General features: G+C 35.6%; 1 protein-coding gene across 4 annotated transcripts in view; it reads left to right on the plus strand.

The window, feature by feature from the left end:
• SPIDR (scaffold protein involved in DNA repair) overlaps positions 1–19,897 on the plus strand; it is a 178,006-nt gene that overhangs the window by 586 nt on the left and 157,523 nt on the right. For 3 of the 4 annotated variants that reach the window (XR_014175424.1, XM_081953424.1, XM_081953425.1), the window contains exons 2-5: positions 1,153–1,308; positions 3,204–3,273; positions 4,107–4,274; positions 7,056–7,216. Coding sequence is in view for 3 of the 4 variants with exons in the window: in XM_081953424.1 (XP_081809550.1) it covers positions 1,153–1,308; positions 3,204–3,273; positions 4,107–4,274; positions 7,056–7,216 (555 nt within the window). In the remaining variant the exon portion in view is untranslated. Of the gene's footprint in view, positions 1–1,152; positions 1,309–3,203; positions 3,274–4,106; positions 4,275–7,055; positions 7,217–19,897 lie in introns of those variants that run through there. The other variant, XM_081953426.1, reaches the window with a different exon arrangement.

The raw sequence follows: 19,897 nt of genomic DNA on the forward strand, positions 1-19,897 counted from the left end.
CTTTAAGCGTATATAACGATAAGAAAACAGCATTGTCAGAATTGAGTGGCTTTGTAGGAGTTGATTTGGTTGCTTTGGCGAATGAGAAATGCAATGACTTCAAAAATACTGTTTTAGAAGGAAATTGGTATTAAAATAATTATCCTCTTTAATTTTGATTCTGGTCCTGTATTCTCTATGGGTTGGGACCTTCCTGGTGTGCTCACAGCCTACCTAAATAGCCCTGTGTGTGGAGAACAGTGACAGTAAAATTTATTGCATATGAAATAATGAAAAGCAGAAGAAGACGACAAGTATTTTGTACTTTGTATAAAAGTTCAGGAAAAAAATGTGGTGAAAGACTTCAGGGATAATGTTTAACTCTACAACTGACCCTATGGTTAAAATAAAATTAGGCGATATTCAGAGGTGATTGAATTTTTATTGGTCCATTCTGATAACAAAAACAAAAAGGCATTATGTTGCTTAATCCTGTGTATATGGCCCTGTGAGTCCAGTGCCAGGCTAGCACGGATGATGTTACCTAGTTTGGGTAATGAAATGTCTGCAGGAACACAATCAAACTCAGAGTATCAAGGACCCCTCATTTCAACCGTATGCTACAAATATTCTCCTTTATTGGTATACGGCCCTGTCTCCTCCCAATATTATTTTTCACATTGCTTCCTTTAGTAGAGTAAAAAATTAAAATGATCTGCAGATCATTTTACAAATTGTCAAGGCATGGTTCAGGTGATTGTAGCCTTTTGAATCTCTGTAATTAACAATTTTATCATTATTTAAATTTTGGCTCAAAGTACAATACTTTGTAACTTCCTCTTAACAGTAAAACTATTTTGTTATATTTATTAGATTTTTATCCCGCCTTTATTACTTCTATAAGTAATTCAAGGTGGCAAACATACATATAACACTCCTTCCTACCTACAACAACCCTGTGAGATAGTTGGGCTGAGAGAGTAACTGGCCTAGGGTCATCCAGCTGACAAAAGAGGCACTACAACTCAGTTTCCTTTTTTTCCATAGGCCCCATTGTGTTGGTTTAGAAGATACATTTTGTTTTGTTAGGCGCCATTACATTTGTATATTTGTATTCGTGATTGTATTAATAAAAATAATGGTAGAAATGGATTTAAAAACATTTCTTTGCAGAGGAAACGATCATGCCGCATAGAACATGCCTGTTTTCCTGATGAAATGCCTAGACAGGAAGAGAAGAAAAATCTTCATGCACCAGTGGTTGCTGCTTCAATTTCAGATACCTGGCATCATTGTGGTGATGGATTTCAAATTTCATCTTCATTGGAGGTTAATATTTTATGTTTTCATATAGGAGAGATGATTCTTAATTGCTTAGTTACATGGATTTTCTTTCTTTATCCATTTCCCCATAGCTTTCCAAACTCTTATAGTAGCTGTTTTTGGCATCCACTTCACTTTGTTCATGTTCATTTTCAAGTAGGTTCCCAAATCACAAGTAAACATTCTGATTTCAGTATTAATATGTAAATCAGGCCTAAATGTACCCTTGAAAACTACTTGGAAATGCCAAATTATGCAGGGTGCGGCTTCAAAGCCAATATAAATATTTTTTTTCTGGTGTCACTATTAGCTTTTTCCAAATATTTTCGAGGAGAATCAAAACAAAAGCTTATTTTTATTGTATTAATATGCCAGGTATGCCTATAAGATCAAATTTATTATTTACTTAGATGTAACCATCTGGCAGACCTGCTCCGTATTAGCAAGACATGACTAGATGAAGGCAGTAATACCATCCTGTTGGAGATTTGCTCAGCTGGGTTTTGAGTTTTGCAGCAACTGTAGGCTAAAAACCAAGGGTGGGTTGCATTACTCTTATGGAACTTTCTAGTGACGAGGCAAATGGATAGATGCAAGTACTTATAATCTAATTAAGCATTAAAACCAGTAGGGTATCTTCCCCTAATTTACTAGCCACTCTGGGCTGGTATTGTAGTCAATTTTTTTGTGATGGGTAGCTTCAATTCTTCATACCTTCAAGCCAGGTGTAGAAAAGGCCTAGAGTTCATGGCCTCCGATGACAACTGCAGGGTTCTCTCAATAACTTTTAGTACATACAAGTGATATATACAAGTGGTCATACATTAGCATTCTGGAGGGCCTTGAAGCTCTTCAAAAGGTAAGCGAGGAGGGTGCTTGGTCAGATGGGGTGGGAATCAGGCCTAAGTCCTGGGAGAACTGAGGGAAGTGAGAAAAGATTGGTGGAACCCAAGGAGAGGGAAGAGCATGGGGGTCTTGGAGTGATGGAGGCCTTGGGAGGACTGGACCTGTGCTTGTTCTCTGTGCTCTATTTAATGAACTGTACATTTGTTTAACAATTGCATTGGGGAAAGCGTGTGTATGTGTGTCATGAAGTGAGATACTTCACTTAACAGCCATTGTGACATGCAACCATAATGTTATTTACATCACTTTTTAAGGGTGTTATATGGTCCTTTAGGCCTCAGGTTGTATAAAGTAAAATATGTATAAAGTATAAAGAGTATAATTAGAGATGAGCCATTCTTGTAGAAGCTATGCTAGTTAACTTTGTTTTGTTTTGTTTTGGATTGCTGGTGTCTCAGTTTACCTGAATGGTAAGAATTTATCCTTGTATCAGTCTGCTTTTATTTTGAGATCTGTTGTGAGACTACCCTCAAAGTAAACATTATGATGTGATTTATATGGGCTGGGCCACAATGAATTTTTTTGCAGAGGAGTTTAATATTGCCAAGATCTTTTTAAAAATCCATTTTTAAAACATGGATTATTTAACATGGAACATTTACAAAACAGTTTAAAGGATGGGATATACATGTAATCCATTTATTTACTGCCGGGGTAGATAGAAACCAGAATAAAATTAATCTAAGTAAAGTTTATTAGTATTCAGTGGAAAACATAGTGAACAGTTTTAAAGGTTAGCAGTTTAACAATTAAAGGTTGTTTTTTTTTTTGTGGCTCTCAAGTTCAGAAAGGGGATTTTTTTCTGTTTTACAATATATTTGTGATATAGCTATTAAGTCATTGTTATTTTGTTTTGCAATGGAAGTATCTTTGGAACTGCATACTATATGAAATAGCATGTTTATGTATTTTAAAAGTATATTTTTGATTTTAAAAAATTACAAGTATAGTTTACACAATACTAAATTATATGTATTCCTCTCTTCTTCAAACAGGCTAAAGAATCTTTAAGAAAATCAGTTAGAGCTAAAAAGTCTTTTGCATCATTGCTTAACTCAAGTGAAGGTATACTGTGCTCTTTCATTTTATTAATATAAATATTGTTTGTATTACACTCAAATATTTTTTCAAAGATCATGAACTTGGTGTTGGTTTAGAATATTATGTTACACAATTTAATCTTTAACAGTATTAGACCATACACTACTTAGAGTCATCTATGACTGAAACACTCTATAACCTTAAGGAAATAAATAACATGCAACACTATGACCATAATCACACTTTATGGCAAGATACTGTTGATTTTGATATATTCCACCAAACGTGATTTTTTTTAAAAAAAACAGTATAAACTTTAACCATGTCTAATTGCAGTGAGGGAAATTAATGTGTGTTTACCCAGAGTATATTGACAGAAAAATAGTTACGTACATCTAACTATATAGAAATAAGATGTGATATGCTACTTTTAATGCACAAAATAATGTTTTGTAAGAATGGGATTTATTCTCTCTTGCTAGTATAGGAAGAGTGGAAACTTTTTTTTAAAAAAATCAATATTTTAATCTTTGGTTCCTACTTAAATAATAACAGAATGAGTTGTGTGTGCAGATCAGTTAAATTTCTGACAAGCTTAGTTTTAGTTGGTGAGATAACATAGTGTGTGTGAACTGTTTAGAAAGATCTTGGTTCAGATCTGTCCCTTGAACCAATAGATAATCTTTGGAAGATCAAACAGGATTGTTGTAAAGAGTGCAACAAGCTATTGTATAAATATTGCTTAGAATTATGATCAAAATACTGATTACTGTTATACATTCAGCAACTATTTTTGATGTTTTAATTCAAGCTGAAGAAACTAGTAAAGTGCTACATTTTTTTCAATTTTTTTATAGAAATCTCTCAAACTGAGAACCTTTGTGAATTTACTGACATTGTATGGAGTTCCAGTGGGAGTGAATTTTCAGATGAGGAAAATGACATTACAGCCTCAGATTTTCTTTATAAGAAAATGAAGAAATATAAAAAGTATGATTTGATCTCCAAGGAAGTTTGTAATGAAGGTAACACATTTTCTGTACACAATGTAAAAATCAGTTTTCATTCCTAATTTTCAAAAAGCCATATCTCCCATATTTGCATTTTCTTGTCTCCATAGAGTGAATACTACCCCCCCTTTTTTTTTAGACCTGCAAAAATTCTATACTTGAGGTCTCTACTAATAACCGCACAATTCTTCGAAACAGTCTGTTATTGGAACCTCAGTCCTGAATTCTTTCTAGTATTAATAAAAACTAGTATTTTATTTATATATTTATTTATTTGCTTGTTGACAATTTACACACATTTCACAAATCTTAATGTTGTTGCTGTTACTTCTATTATTAAATCTTGGAATCAAATGAAATCTTAGCAGGGAAAAGTTGGAGGAATCAGTATGTTTATCTGTTAAAATTTAATAGCATATTTTTAGTTATTTGATATGCTTAACAGACTCATTCAGATAAATGCAGGCTTACAACAATAACAAATAATATGTCCATAGTGTACTTCAACAATGTGAACATTCATGGAAGAAAGAAAATGATAAAACATCTACAGTAAACAGTGTAATAGTAAAACACTCTTCATGAACCTATTACACCATTATTCAAATTGATAACATTCAGTATATCAACCCTATAATAATTAAGTAGTAACATACCATTCATAGTCAAACATTGACAAGACACCATCCAATTACCAAAAAAATCATTGTTTTCTCAAATGACATCATAACTGGGTCTAGATTAATATTTATTTAATCAATTTATACCATCACTCATTCTCATATGTGACTCTGGGAAGCTTACAATAAAATAGATAAAAACTAAAAACAATATAAAAAAATAAAACATAGCAGATGGACTTGTAAAACAACAATTAACAACCAGGAGATGGGCTCTAACACATACCCCAGGCTCAGGATCTCAGGTTTTCAGGGCCAGTCTGAACACTGGAGTAATGATGCTTCAGTGAACAGGTCCCATGGCAGAAAAGATGCTGGAGGAGGCCACCAACTGACAGGATCTCAAGTATACACTATCTGACAGATTGGGTAGGATGGGTAGAAACAACTGGAAAGAGACTGGTTGATAAGTATAAGTAACCTGGTCCCAAGCCATAAAGCTACCAGCACCTTGAATCATATCTGGAACAAGCCGGTAGCCATTCTCAGCTAGTATCTGAGTTTTTTCATTCTGTACTAATGATAGCTGGATGTCCTTTAAAGGCAACTCCATATGGTACTCTGTACATGATGATGAAGCATGGGTTACTGTAGCAAAGTTTTCCCATTCCAGCTAAGCCATAGCTGGTGTGCTAGCACAAGTTAGACAATGGTCCTCTTGGCCACATCTTCCACATACCTTTCCAGCAGTAGCTATGTCATAAGGAAGAACTCTTAAGTTGTGGACCTACCATGTCAAAGATACTGTGGCTTTTCTCATGAAATGACAGGGGAGCTAAAATCCTTAATAAACAGTTAGTTTCATCTCATTCAGATATTAACAATCTTCAGTCACTGGAACAAATTTCTATAACATAACTGGTTTGTCCATTGATATGAATTTAAAATGGTATCATCAGTATAAATCCAGGACTGACAGATAACCTTCATCAGTGCCTTTATGTCATTGTTATGTAATGGGGAGAGGACTGAACTCCACTACTCTCTACATGTGAGTGGTTATTGGGCCTTCTCCCTTATAGTCATTGACTGAAAATGTCAGCTTATGAAGGAACAGAATCACTCTACTATAGAGCAGTGGCTACAATACTCAACTCATAAAAGCAGTAAAGATTGATCATATAGAATGCTACTGAGAAATGGAGTAGGATTAGAGGGTGGATGCTACCTTCAATAAGCTCTCCAGGTCCAAATCCTGCCTGAAAAAGCCCAGATAATGTACTTCTTCTAGGGCACTTTGTATATATATATATTGGTATTTTGTGCAAGCTCAGCCAGCATAGCATGTTTAAATGAGAAATATGTCATTATTAAGCTGTAATAGTAAGTAGTAGCTACGTAACAATCATGAAAATAGCAGTGGTTTACCCATTTAGAAAGTAGTTTCTTTTGTGAAGTACAACAACTAGTCTTAGTTGTCATCAAATCTACAAAGTTGAGGTCATTAATTAAAGTTCCATATTCAAAATTAAATATGTCTAAAATATAATAAAGATGTGTAAGAAAAAAAATAAGAGATAAGAGGAGGAAGTATTCTTCCTTATCAAAGAAATTATATAATAAGGGAATTTGGTTTAGATGGTTACTGCCAGAAGGAATGCTGATCTTCTGGGAGGGAAACAGAATTAGAATTAACACAGTCGTGGAGGCAGAGGCCTTCATTAAAAAACATAGTGCCCTCCTAGAGGACGGAAATATAAGAAGTAGTGAAAAAGGCGACAAAACACAAGACATGAAGGAGGGAGGGGCTGCGGCTCTGCCTGGGGACAGGGAACAATAATGGAAAGACTCAAGTCATAAAAATAAATATATTTGGAATATCATTTTAATTGTTGATGATTGAACACATGGTTGATACAATGTATAATAAGATGCTGTTTCTGCTTATCTTTTATCTTTTGTTTTTTTTTCTGTAAAAAGTTGTGAGAATTGGAGAGATTCCTACCTCTAGCACGATGGAGCTGCCAAAAAATTTTTTTTGTATATCCACCTACTCTTTTCCCCCAAAAAATTTAAAAACCAATAAAATCTTTCAAAACGAAGATGTGTAAGAATGTTAGTAGTTTTACAAATGTCTAATTTTTGGGTGGGTTTTTTTTCCTGCTCTTTCATGAAGAACCTGAATTCATTGAGTGGAAGAATGATAGTGATTATGAACACGATGAACAATGTAGTGAATCAGAAGGCACTGAAGCTCCTTTGGATATATTGGACACAGATTCATGCACAAACAGCACTTCCAAAGCCAATGGAGAGAAGGAAGATGAACCCTCAAAGGTAAAAAAAAAATGTTTCAGGTGGAGATCTTTTAAGAATGTTTGCTGCCAGACTAAATACTCTATTCGAAAGTAGAGATTATTGAATATAATTTAATGCATTTTAATTTTGTTTTTTTTTTAAATTGATGGCTGTTGCCCTTTTCGGCATCAGGGACTGGGTTCCTAGAAGACAATTTTCCTGTGAACGGGGCAGGGGGGGAGGGTGGTTTCAATTTGGCTCGCTTGCCTGCCGCTCACCTCCAGCTGTACGGCCCAGTTGCTAACAGGCCACGGACCGGTATTGTTTTTAAATCATAGGCATATCTTTTATTAAATGCATGGAATCCTGAGACTTACAATATGCAATGAAGAAAAATGGTTTTAATTAATAATAAATAAGCATGGTTCATCAGTTTTGCTCTTTTAAACTATATCCTGGTGTCATGGTTCCAGGTAATGGGTCCAATCAGTTCAGGACTCTGAGGTTTTCTCAAAGATCTGTTTTATTGGGTACATCATATTGGCACATTCAAATGTGAAACCAACTCTAAATATCTCCTGCATTTTGTTATAATAAATGAAATAGATATCACCCACCCCCTAGTGTCACTGGTCACGTTAATCAACCAGGTAGATGGCAGGCTGCTCAGCTATTCCCTCTGGCCGTTACAAATTCTCGTTGAGATGACCTTGATTCCCAGGAGCCTTATCACTGTTATGTCTGGCACCTGGAAGGAAATTATCCCACATCCCGTAGTTCCCCCTTCCCCCATAATTATGGCAACTAAGATAAAGTCATTTTCAGAGTTGATACGGAGTTGGTTTATAAAGGGCTTCAGTATTCTCCAGTAGAGGGAGACAGGAACCATTTTTTGAAGTTTTAATTTAGAAGGAAATTGATAAAAGAATTTTATGTGTTTTATCCTGTACTGAAGTACTATAAATACTTTTTAAAAATAGGTTGTAAAAATTAAATGTTTCGTCAATTATCAGTAGGTAATACAAAAAATGCAGAATATGTGATAAATGTGACATCTTACTCCCAGATTAAGCAACAGGAACTATTCAGCATTAAAATTGGGGGAATAATATTTAAAGATTAGAAAGAAGGGGAGCATTGTTATTATTAATGTAATTTAATTTTCATTGCAACACTGTTCCAAAATGCCAGCTGTGCTACTGAAAAGCAGTATTTTCTAGCCACAGTTCTTTCTTGTTCCCAAAAGTGGAAAATATCAGTTGTTTCTTCAGAGATGACCAAACAGGTTTATTTGTGAGCCACCAAAATTTGTTTTTGATTGAGGTGAGTAAAGATAAGTTTAATAAATAAAGTCAAGTGGATTCTAGTTCAAGTAAGAAATCTGGAGGTACAGTAAACTAAGCTTTGTATGGTTTAATGTGTTACATGAACCTAGCCATGCTTTGTAAATCCTGGTTTATGGCTTTAGTGGCATGACAGCCTATTGGGATGGAAGTGTGCCTCCCACTCTTTTCCCCTAAAAGTTCTCTTGGCCCCAATCTTTTGTCCTGTAGGAGTGGCATGGTCATTCTAGCTGTCATCAAATATTTTCTATATCTGGCATAATTGCGATAATGCATCTCTAAATTAAGTTTAAAATTTCACTGATCTTTTGATCAAGATCAGAAGAAACACTCATACTAAAATGAATAAAAATAATAAAGTGGCCACAAATGAAAACCAGCTTTTAAAAAAAAATAGTAAAAATGCTAAACAATTGGATACGTGCTATCAATAGCAATTTTGATTACAGGTATCAGCCCTTTTCCCTATTGGGAAATTAATATAAATTGTATTTAAAACATGTAAATGTAGAACAATCTCTTTTAGCTTTAAATATTAAAATGCAGGTAATTGGTTTTGGGAAAAAACAGATTACAAAGTTATTCCAATCCGGAACAACTGGAAATAAATGGAACAAGAAAAAAGATTATGGAGTAAACACAAGAATTCCTGCAGACCACAAGATGGTGCTATCCTGTTAAGAGAAAACTTGCCTTAAAGAGGTGAATTAACATACATTCCTTGAGGATTGGGTTCCAGTTAACAGTAAATATAATGCTTTAAGGAGTGGAGCATTTTTTTAATTGAACACAGAAAAAACAAATATTAAATTTGGCTGTTTCTAGCCTATTTCTTCTTCTAGAATTATGTCTTTAGTTTTCAAAAATACAAATTACCTTCTTCCTGGAGGGTGTTAGAATGGGGTCTCTTCCTATGTGTCAAAGTGAGCATCATGTAAAGCAACGGATTCAGAGTGTCTGAGCCTGTGAAGCCTATGTGGCATGAAACAGTGGGAGAATTCTAAATAGGGTGAATACAGGCTGCCTTTCACAGCAACTCAAATAAGTTAACCAAGAGAACTGCTGTTACTAGCAACTTCTTACATTAAATGGCATGCTACATTCAGGTTATTGTTTAAAAAGTGTTTATATGCCTCTTAATTCATTATAATAAGACTGTCTTGTCTGTTTACGTGCTCAGTAAATAAAGAAGTTATTTACTGAGCATATAAACAGGGAAGAAGGTAATCCTCGACTTACAACCATAATTGAGCCCCAAATTTTTGTTGTTAAATGAGATACTTGTTAAGTGACTTTTGCCCCATTTTACAACATTCCTTACCATAATTGTTAAGTGGATCATTGCAGTTGTTAAGTTAGTAAACTGGTTGTTAAGTGACTCTAGCTTCCCCATTGACATTGCTTGTCAGAAAGACATAAAAGATTATCACAGGGCCTCAAGATATAGCAACTGTCGTAAGTATGAACCAGTTGCCAAGCATCTGAATTTTGATCAGGTGACCATGAGGATGCTGCAAAGGTTGCAATTATGAAAAAATGGTTATAAGTCACTTTTTGAAGTGCTGTTGTAGCTTTGAGCAGTCACTAAATGAACTGTTGTAAGTCAAGGATTACCTGTGTAGAATAGGTGATATCTGGTTCAATAGAAATAACAGAGAGAGGGATCTAGGTGTCCTAGTGGACAATCTCTTGAGTATGAGCCAGCAATGTGCTGCAGCTGCCAAAAAAGCCAATGCAGGCTGCATCGATATAGGGATAATGTCATGTAAAGTGATAATACCGCTTTATGTTGCGTTCATAAGGCCACACTTAATATATTGTGTCCAGTTGGGGTCACTATGAAACAAACAATATTTTGAGATTCTAAAAGGAGTGCATAGAAGAGCAACAAAGATGATTGGGGGGGCGGGGCGTCTAGGAGCTAAATTGTGTGATGAATGGTTGCAGGAACGAAGTACTGTATGTCTAGTCTAGCAAAGAGAAGGACTAAGGGTGACATGATAGCAGTCTTCCAATACTTGAAGGGCTATCATAAAGAAGGGATAAACCCTTTCGCCAAAGCTTTGAGGGCAGGACAAGTTTATTAAAGAGAGATCCAACGTAGAATGAAGGAGAAGTTTCCCAACAGAGAGCAATTAATAGGGGAACAGCTGGAAGTTTTGGGTACTCTATCGCTGGAGGTTTTCAAGAAGAGTTTGGACAATAATTTGTCCGGAGTGGTGTAGGGTCTCCTGCTTGAGCAGGGGGTTGGATTGGAAGACCTCCTAGGTCTCTTCCAACTCTTTTATTTTGTTAGATATGGTTCAAACAGCAATATGAGGAATCTAGTCTACATCCTTAGTTGTGATTATTTTTATTGTTCAAGTGCAGCCTTGTAAAAATGAATGTGTAGTAAAAGCTGATATTACTGCTAGAGGTTTCCATATATGATTAAACACTGTATGCATAGGTTTTGGAGCTAAGTGTACAAATCTCATTTTGTTTGCTGTATTAGTATTGGTTGATTAGCTTTTCTAACACTGGGTTCAGATAATATCTTACCACATTATGTTCTTATAGAATTGTACATTGTAGCACTACATAGATTGATGGTCTCCCACCAATTATTTTTATTCTTTCTTCATACTTGCCAAAAGCTATACTTTTCTTTTTTGACAAAACAATAAAATTATGTTTCATGCTTTGTAAATAAACCAGGATATTAAGCATCCATAGCATTACATAGCACTGTATTTTGAAGCCAAAATAAAATCTGGTTTGAACCTAATTGAACATTTTGTGTTTGACCTACGATTTAAATTCATAAACCCTTGGATTGTGTGAGTTTATTTCATTTTTGTTCCTGACTGGCTTCTGACATTTTTGCCATCTTTTATTTTTGGGTCGTATTGTATTTTTAGTATTTCTACTTTTGAATTACCCAGAGTTGTTGGTAATCAAGTGAAATGCAAGTTAATTATTATCTCTTCACAACAATGTGAAGTCACAGCTGCCAGTTCTTTAGGTGGTGTTGCTGCTCATATGCATTGAGTTCTTCCCAAGAACCAAAGATGTTGTAACGTATCCACATAGTATAAGTTCAAATCCAAGCAGTGCCCTTTTGTAGTTGACGGATGGAAATGTCAATATGTAGAATTTCTAAGTGCTGTCCAAAATATTTTGGTATCGCACCCAATGTTCCAATACTGGGGCCACTACAGCTGGTTTATGCCATAATCTTTCAATACTGATTTTCAGATCTTGATACTTTGTGATGTTTTTCAATTGTTTGTGTTCAACTACCCTTTGGTATTGTTACACCAATTATCCATACTTTCCTCTTTTCAACCACATTTATATTTGGTGTGTTATGAGCCCAGGCTTTATTAGTCTGTATTAGGAAATTCGACAATACTTTAAGCTGCTGATTTTCCACTACTTTTTCAACTCTATGTTCCCACCTTTTTTCATTAATGGTACATGATAATTTTTACAGGTGTTTCTGTGAATCATTTTGGCAATTATGTTATATCATTGTTTATAATCAGTTTGTGCAATCGTCTTGCACGAGATGAATATAAAATGGGTTTCTTCTGCTTCTTTTCACAATGATTTGTTCATTTTTCAATTCTGGCCTTGATTGCCTTTGTTTAAATAGTTTGGTCTTGCGCAGCCAAAATCAAGCCTTCATTTCTTTTTTTAAAAAAACTTGTTGTATGCCATCCCCAGATTTTACCTTTATCCACCTTCCCCTCAATCTGTTGTGGAAATTGACCATGTAATGTTTTTCCTTGCCAGCATTCTGTTCTGTTTTTATTACATTGTTTTATTACTCATGTTTTCTTTCAAGCACGTTCTGTAAGTTTCAATTTTTAACTTGTATCAATGTTTATTATTATTTCAGAATTCCTGCTTAATATTTTTTTATGCATAACTTGATTTACTAGGACAAGCTGCCATTGTGTAAACATGACTTTACCAGAGTAATACTGCATTAAAATAAAGAAGAGGGAATTAGAGGTATAACATAAAGAATTTGATTTTATGGCAGTGGGGCTGAGTTATCTACTAAGCTGCTCTTAGTAAATGGCTTTTCCTCTTTGGAGGTTACAGAGCTAAGCTTGCAAGAGAAACTGGTTGTTAAATGTATGAATATTAAATTTATCACAAAAATAACTTTGTTTGAAATATTGACAGTTCTTCTTTGTAATTGCTTGTTGATTACATTTTAAAAACAATGAAAATACAATATTCTTGACAACATTTTAATGCAAAATACTGAGGCACTCACAGCTGTTTTCTGACTTAATCATCCGATTATCGTCAAGATGATATGCTGTTCATATAACAAATATAGCCTCTTAAACAACTTGAATTGTAATTATTTTCATTCCAGAGGATTAAACTGCTAGGTTGTTTGTTCTGATACCATTCCAGATCCTAGTCTTTTTCTACTTATCCTAAATGTTAGTTTATTGTATTTTTAAAGATGGGCATCAGAACATTTCACTTAGTTAATCTGTAACTGGGCTTTGTAGCCCATCATGTTTATAATCTATACTTGAAGTTAACGTGATATAAAGAAAACATAATTAAAATCTACTAGAGTTTAAGATTCTGACCAGTGGTGGGTTCCTGCCGGATCGCACCGGATCGCGCGCTCCCTTTCGGCGCTAAACCCGGAAGTACGGTCTTGCCCCGCCCCTGGCGATGCGATGACGCTTGCCTGCGCTCCACCAGCTCGGCTGGGAACGGAGACGTTTCCTCAGCGGAGCGGAGCGCCTGAAAGGGAGGCAGGCTCAGCCTGCCAGGCTGCCACCACTCCACTGAAGACATTGCTGAGCAGAGAAACGTCTCCGTTCCCAGCCGAGCTGGTGGAGCGCAGGCAAGCGTCGTCGCGTCGCCAGGGGCGGGGCCAGACCGTACTTCCGGGTTTAGCGCCGAAAGGGAGCGCGCGATCCGGTGCGATCCGGCAGAAACCCACCACTGATTCTGACATATTAAGCAGTGCTTAATCAAAACATAGTAAACATTCTTGATCTTCTCATGGTCTATTATTGAAGATGGCTTTGAGCATTAAAGGCTGGTACTGTGCTTATTCCCATTGCGTCAAGCAATAACTTTTAATAAAATTCAATCTGGTACATAGAAAGCAAATGTAGCTGAACAAAATGCTGCGAAAATCCATTTTTAATAGCCAGAGTACAGAAATGTAACTGCTGCTATGAATAAGGACAAAAAAAATTAGTCCAACATCAAATTGGTCCCCATCTCGTTCGTCTTGGAGGCACTATTTAAGGCACTTCCGTGTTGAAAGGATTAGTTGGTTAACATCATTGCCTAGGGCACATAGGGGTGGGATTCCTTTCATGTCCCTGTCAAATTGCTGGGGCAAATGACAGACATTCATTCAAATGATGGAATAAGGACAGAAAACAAATTAGTTCAACATCAAATTAGTGATAATTGGAAAAATTGGTCTGTTGTTCGATATAGACTGACTAGCATGTCTGAGTCACCTTGGTTTTGTTTTTATTTTGTTCTTTGGCCTGCAGTCATCATTGCAGCAATATCTTTTTCACTTTCTACTCAGGTATTTCCCTAGAAATCAGGAATTGTCTTTCACTTGGTCAATTTGGTAATTGGCTGCAGAACTGAACCTGCAATTCTATTGAAGACAGTTCTGCCCACTAGGAATAGAAAGACTTTGTTAAATGATTATCCAATCCACTTTTTAATTTATTATTCATTCATTTGTTTACCATCCATCTTGTTTCGAAGTGCTCTTAGCTTTCAGTATAAAATATATATTAAAATCATCAGAAATAAATATTCCTTAAAGTAAAATCATGGTTGCAAGACTGGGAAGAAGGGAGCCCGATATGAGGGTGGGAGGTGGGATTAGCTCTTAATTAATCAACCACCTCCAATGTGATACTCCAATTTTGGGTATGCCAGCCATCTGGTCTTAAACATCTTGCAGAAGGTCAGAAGGGTGGGAGCCAATCTCACCTCAGGGGTTAAGGTATTCCATGGCAGAGAAGCTTTTCTGTTGGACCTTGCCAGTCAAAATTCCTTGACTGACAGGATCCTCAGTATGTCTCCTCTGCCGGCACTGGTGGAGCAGGCTAGTCCCATCATATTGAGATGGTTCCATGCCATTTAGGGCTTTAAAGGTGATAACCAACATCTTGAATTGCACCTGGAAGCAAACTGGCAACCAATGCAACTCATGGAGCAGTGGTGTGACATGGACCATTCAAGGGGCCCTAAGAACTGCCACCGCACTCTGCACCATCTGTAGCTTCCAAACGCTCTTCAAGGATAGCCCATCTAGAGCAATTTAATTGAAATGTATAGTGTACTATCCCATTCTAAGAACTTGAGATAGGTGATGAAGTGTTTTAAATTAAAGGAATTTATACTGGGAGAAATTTAGTTCTGATGGTAGTAAACTATTTTGGAGACAGGGAAATGTTCAAAACTAGTAAATAAACTAATTTAGCAGCTAGACATTTCTCTGTTAAACATATATTTTTTTCAAAATAGGCCCTGCTATGCAACAAGTATTCAAATTAAGTGAGTGGCAATATTTGCATTGAGATGAATGGAATAGTTCATCTGCTTATTATGTAAGATGCAATGACTTCAGAGTAATAACATTTATTATCAGAACATTTTAAAAAATGTTCTGTGTTTTGGTTGTTTGTATTTGTGCACATGTGTGCGTGTGTGTCTGTGTGTGGTTCCATGTAGTTGCATGTATATTTTAAAAGATGTTTTTACTTTATTTCTCTCTCATATTGAAACAATGTTTGTCTGTTCCTTCTATTGTGTAATATAAAATACAGTTGTTTTAAGAGGCACTAGCATTATTCTTTGATATGGAATCTCTGTCAGACTGATGACCTAATGCCTGATGGCAGATAACATGCCTGTGTTCTTATGCAAAATGTTTTACTCATACCTGTGAATAATAATGACACACTGGATATGTGTATGGTTGACTAGAATTTTGAATAAATACAAACAGTTCAATTGGCAAAATATTATGTCAAGGCTTTTCTTCCAAGTTTGCTTGTTATATATTTCTGGGGTATTTTGTGTGGAGCAGGGAGATCCATCTTGCCCAATTCAATTTAGGAATGATGTATTTTATTCTACTACTTCATTTTACTATATGTGCAAACAAGGATCTATTACAGTGCAGTAGATTGAAAACGGTACATTGATCACAAATTGTGCTGCTAATTGATTTAAAATTCCTGTTAGAATTTAACAATGCATTGTTTCTCCTTTGCTGAACCTGACGATTTCAAACAGCTATGGAAGTTTTCATTTTTTTCTCAAATATTTTTTATTAACATTTTCAAAACATAAGAAAATAACAAAATAAAAATGCTTTTGGAATACATTTCAAATCCTCCTATCTATGTTTCCTTATCAATATGTCTTTCTTCCCAGCTCTGTGGAATAGTTTACCATGGTCTCCTTCTGGGATTCTTTTGATTTCCTAATTTAGCTGTTGAATTCCCCCAGTGACATATCCACATAGGCCTGACTCTTCTTAACTTCCCTGCTGATACTTACTGGGATTAAAGCAAATAATAAAGGAACTGAAATACAACAAATGCAAAAATTCTGTAATTTTAGGAACAGTAGATATCCACCCTTATTTCTCAGAGTGTAATGCAGCCCACCCAAGCTCCATTTCACTGTCGCAGCCAAAAATGGAGCTCAGGAGCCCGTTTTCACTGGCAGTGTTCAGGCCACCACAGGCGTCCCCAACATGAGTGATGTTGAGCTGGCCACACCCATCCTGCCATGTCCACTCTTGCCCCTTGAGGTCAAACACAACTCTGATGCATCCCTCAATGAAATTGATTTTGACAACCCCCTTTGGGGGGGGTTGATGGATATATTGTTTAGGTAAAGGTAAAGGTTCCCCTCGCACATATGTACTAGTTTTTCCCGACTCTAGGGGGCGGTGCTCATCTCTGTTTCAAAGCCGAAGAGCCAGCGCTGTCCAAAGGCGTCTCTGTGGTCATGTGGCTGGCATGACTAAATGCCGTAGGTGCACGGAACCCTGTTACCTTCCAACCAAAGGTGGTTTCTATTTCTCTACTTGCATTTTTACATGCTTTCAAACTGCTAGATTGGCAGAAGCTGGGACAAGTAACGGGATCTCACTCCGTTACGTGGTACTAGGTATTCAAACCGCCGACCATTCTGATCGACAAACTCAGCGTCTTAGCCATTGAGCCACCGCATCCCCTATACATATTGTTTAAGAAGCATCAAATATGTGTGCATCAGCACAGCATATGTTTTAATATATGACCTCTATAGTGTTTGCTATAGTGTTTGCTCTTGGCATTTTTAGAGAGATTGAGATTCCAGCAATCTGGTCACTTCAGGCCTGTGTGTCTGTTTTCTTTCCATTTTTTAGATAGATAATGTTCTTTCCTTAGATGTATATCTATATAATTTTGCGCCTGTTTTATTTCACAAGGGAAAAGCCTGCTACATACTTGTGCTTTTCTTCATGCTGCTGCTGGCCTTTAAATAGAGGGAATATAGCCAAGCAACATATGATAAACAGAGGCCAGTGTGGTAAAACTGTGTTATTACTGGTTAATATGGAGGGTGGAACAAGCTGGAGCAAAGAGAAAAAGACAAACAATTGTTTGCATTCCATTGATAACTGTGCTGTATTGGGAACGCTCACTTGTTATAATGAATCCCTGTAATGTGGAAAAAAGTTTGAATTCATCCCAAGCATAACAGCTACAAAAGTTTGTCCAATTATAATATTGAGAAAATCAAGAGTAACAAACGTATCTGTGCCAAGTCACTTTTCTGTGGAATGACATACTGATTCATGCATCTCAGATATACTTTGCTTAACTGTGTTACTGTAAGCCACAATTGGTTGATTTATACAGCACTCTTAAGACTTATATCATTGTTCATATGTCACAGTTGAGTTTACAGTATATTGCATGCTAAGTGAAAACCAAGTAATTATATTATTTTGTGAATCTGATCCCCCCCCCCCCTAGTTGTATAGTGTGACTGCATTTACTTGCTGTGCTATGATATAATTTCAGTGTATTTTAAATTGTTTTAGAATTTCAGTATTGTAAACTGACCAGAGTCACTTTGGCTGAGTTGGGTGACTCTAGAAATTGAATAAAATAAATAATTAAATAAATACATTATATTGGTTGGTAGTTTTTGCTTTAGTACAATGTGCAGACCCAACTGTTGTATTTTATAAATCATGGATTATGGTCATTTTGTGTTAACCCAGCCAGTGGTGATTTATTCAACAAACCATGGTTAATAAAATTGTGAATTAGCATTATATACACATTTTACATATGCCTTTTACAGCATATCTTCACTTTAACCTGGCTTTCATTTGAGCTTGAAAAAAAGTCACTTTTGGCATTACTCATTAAATTTTAACATGACTATGGTCTTGATTTCCTGGAAAGTGTCAAAAACTGGGCTTAATTGAAAAGCAAAATAGGAATTCCATGATATCCTGATGTTTTAAACAAATGGCCAATGAAACCTAAAAGAAAATCTCTGTAATTTTAAAACAAATAATCACCAACTGAAACATTGAGTATGGCTTTTTAATCTCGGCTAAAAACGATCAATCTTCTCCTGAGAAAGACATAGATTGAGAGCCATGTTCTTTGTGTTATCTCTGAACAGATATAGGAGGGTCATAAAGCAAATACCTTCTTCATCCATAACCTGCCAGTCATATTTACAATTCCTTACTTATCAGAACATTCCAAGCAAATAGTTTTTGTGAATAATGAGAGGTTTCTAAGTAAGCTTGTATAGACTTGTTTTTTTTTTAAGTCTTATATACTTGGGGCTTATAGAACTGGTACATAAAGTATACTGGATCAAACTACCTGTTTTGCTTATCTTTGCATGAAAACTAACATTGTCTATATTAGTTCTTTTTGGGAGGTGGAGGGTCTAATGAGTTCTATGTACAGTAGCTCTTAGTTCAGCATCCGCTTCTCAACATATCCACTATGTATTCACAGTATATGTTACATCGACTATATAGTAATTAAAGCTTTGTTTAACTCTCATATTGAGAAGAAATCTGAATTTGTGTATTAAGAACAATACATTCTTTAGCTCTAATTATTCCAATAACTCTCAAACTTTCTTACCTGATATTCAAAGAACTTCATCTCCATTCAGTTATATGCTAACATAATTATTTAAGTTTGCCACTTCAATATGTCCTGATTAAGATCCATGTATTTTCTATTCCCTAAACCACTATATCTGTTATGGTCATTATTAACATTTTCAAGTAACTATTGTACATCTCTCAGGGTCACAATTCTTTTTTCTGTGCTACCTCTGTTATGGACGTAACATTTTTCTTTGGAATAGTTGCTTCCTTTTCTTCTATTTTAGTCATAGGTGTATTTTTATGTGTTGGTACATATTTAAATTTTAAAATAAACTAAGTAGATTTTTAGAGAAGGGTATCATGTAGAATTTTAAAGTAATTAATGAAACTGCACTGAGGTTATAAATGAAGGATGATTGAGATTGTTTTACAAAGGATAAAGTAGTAGTAAAATATCCTGCAGCATCCCTGTGAGTTTGTTTTAGTGCCCTGGGGTGCCGCTGTGCACAGTTTGGGAACTGTGGTTGTAAGGTATAATACGGAACTTCAAAGCCTGTCAGATCTATTTGCCTCCTTTTATAACATATACAACCAAGGCTAGGTTATTTGGAATTTCTTTTTCTTGCTTTCTACTTTTTCAGGGAAATAGAATTGTTCTTCCTTTACTGGCTCTTCAATTCTAGCATCAAGATTATCTCTACATTCCTTTACAGTTGGGCCAAGAAATAGCGATTGATCCAAATCATCCAGTGAGCTTTCATCGTTCCGCTATTAGGAACCTTTCCTAATAGCGGCACAACCTGTAGAGTTTACTTCAGTCCTTAGCAAAAGAAGTTTTTAAATACAATTTAAGGACTTAAGATCATTTTTCATTTAGAATAAACCACAGAAGAGTGACTAAAAATTTGATTTTTGAGTCCAGAGGGATTTGAAATAAAATTTTGGAATTAATTATAAACTGTTGCTTGTGGAAAATTGCTGTTGTTTTGAATTCCCTTTAAAAAATGATAGGCCAGAATTTTGAAGGATGGACGCTAGAGGAAATAGTAGGGAACAAAGGATATTTAAATTTGATGTACCAATAAAGAATGCAGCAAAATATTTTAACATTGGCTATACTGAAAATAGTTTTGAACAATGGACCCCAAAATTAATCTTAGTGCTTGCCTCTATAGATAGAGAAACAAACAACGATTATCATACTAATATACTGGTAAAGGTCAT

The sequence above is a fragment of the Natrix helvetica genome (genome assembly GCF_964273705.1).
Source record: "Natrix helvetica genome assembly, chromosome: 4".
Lineage (NCBI taxonomy): Eukaryota > Metazoa > Chordata > Lepidosauria > Squamata > Natricidae > Natrix > Natrix helvetica.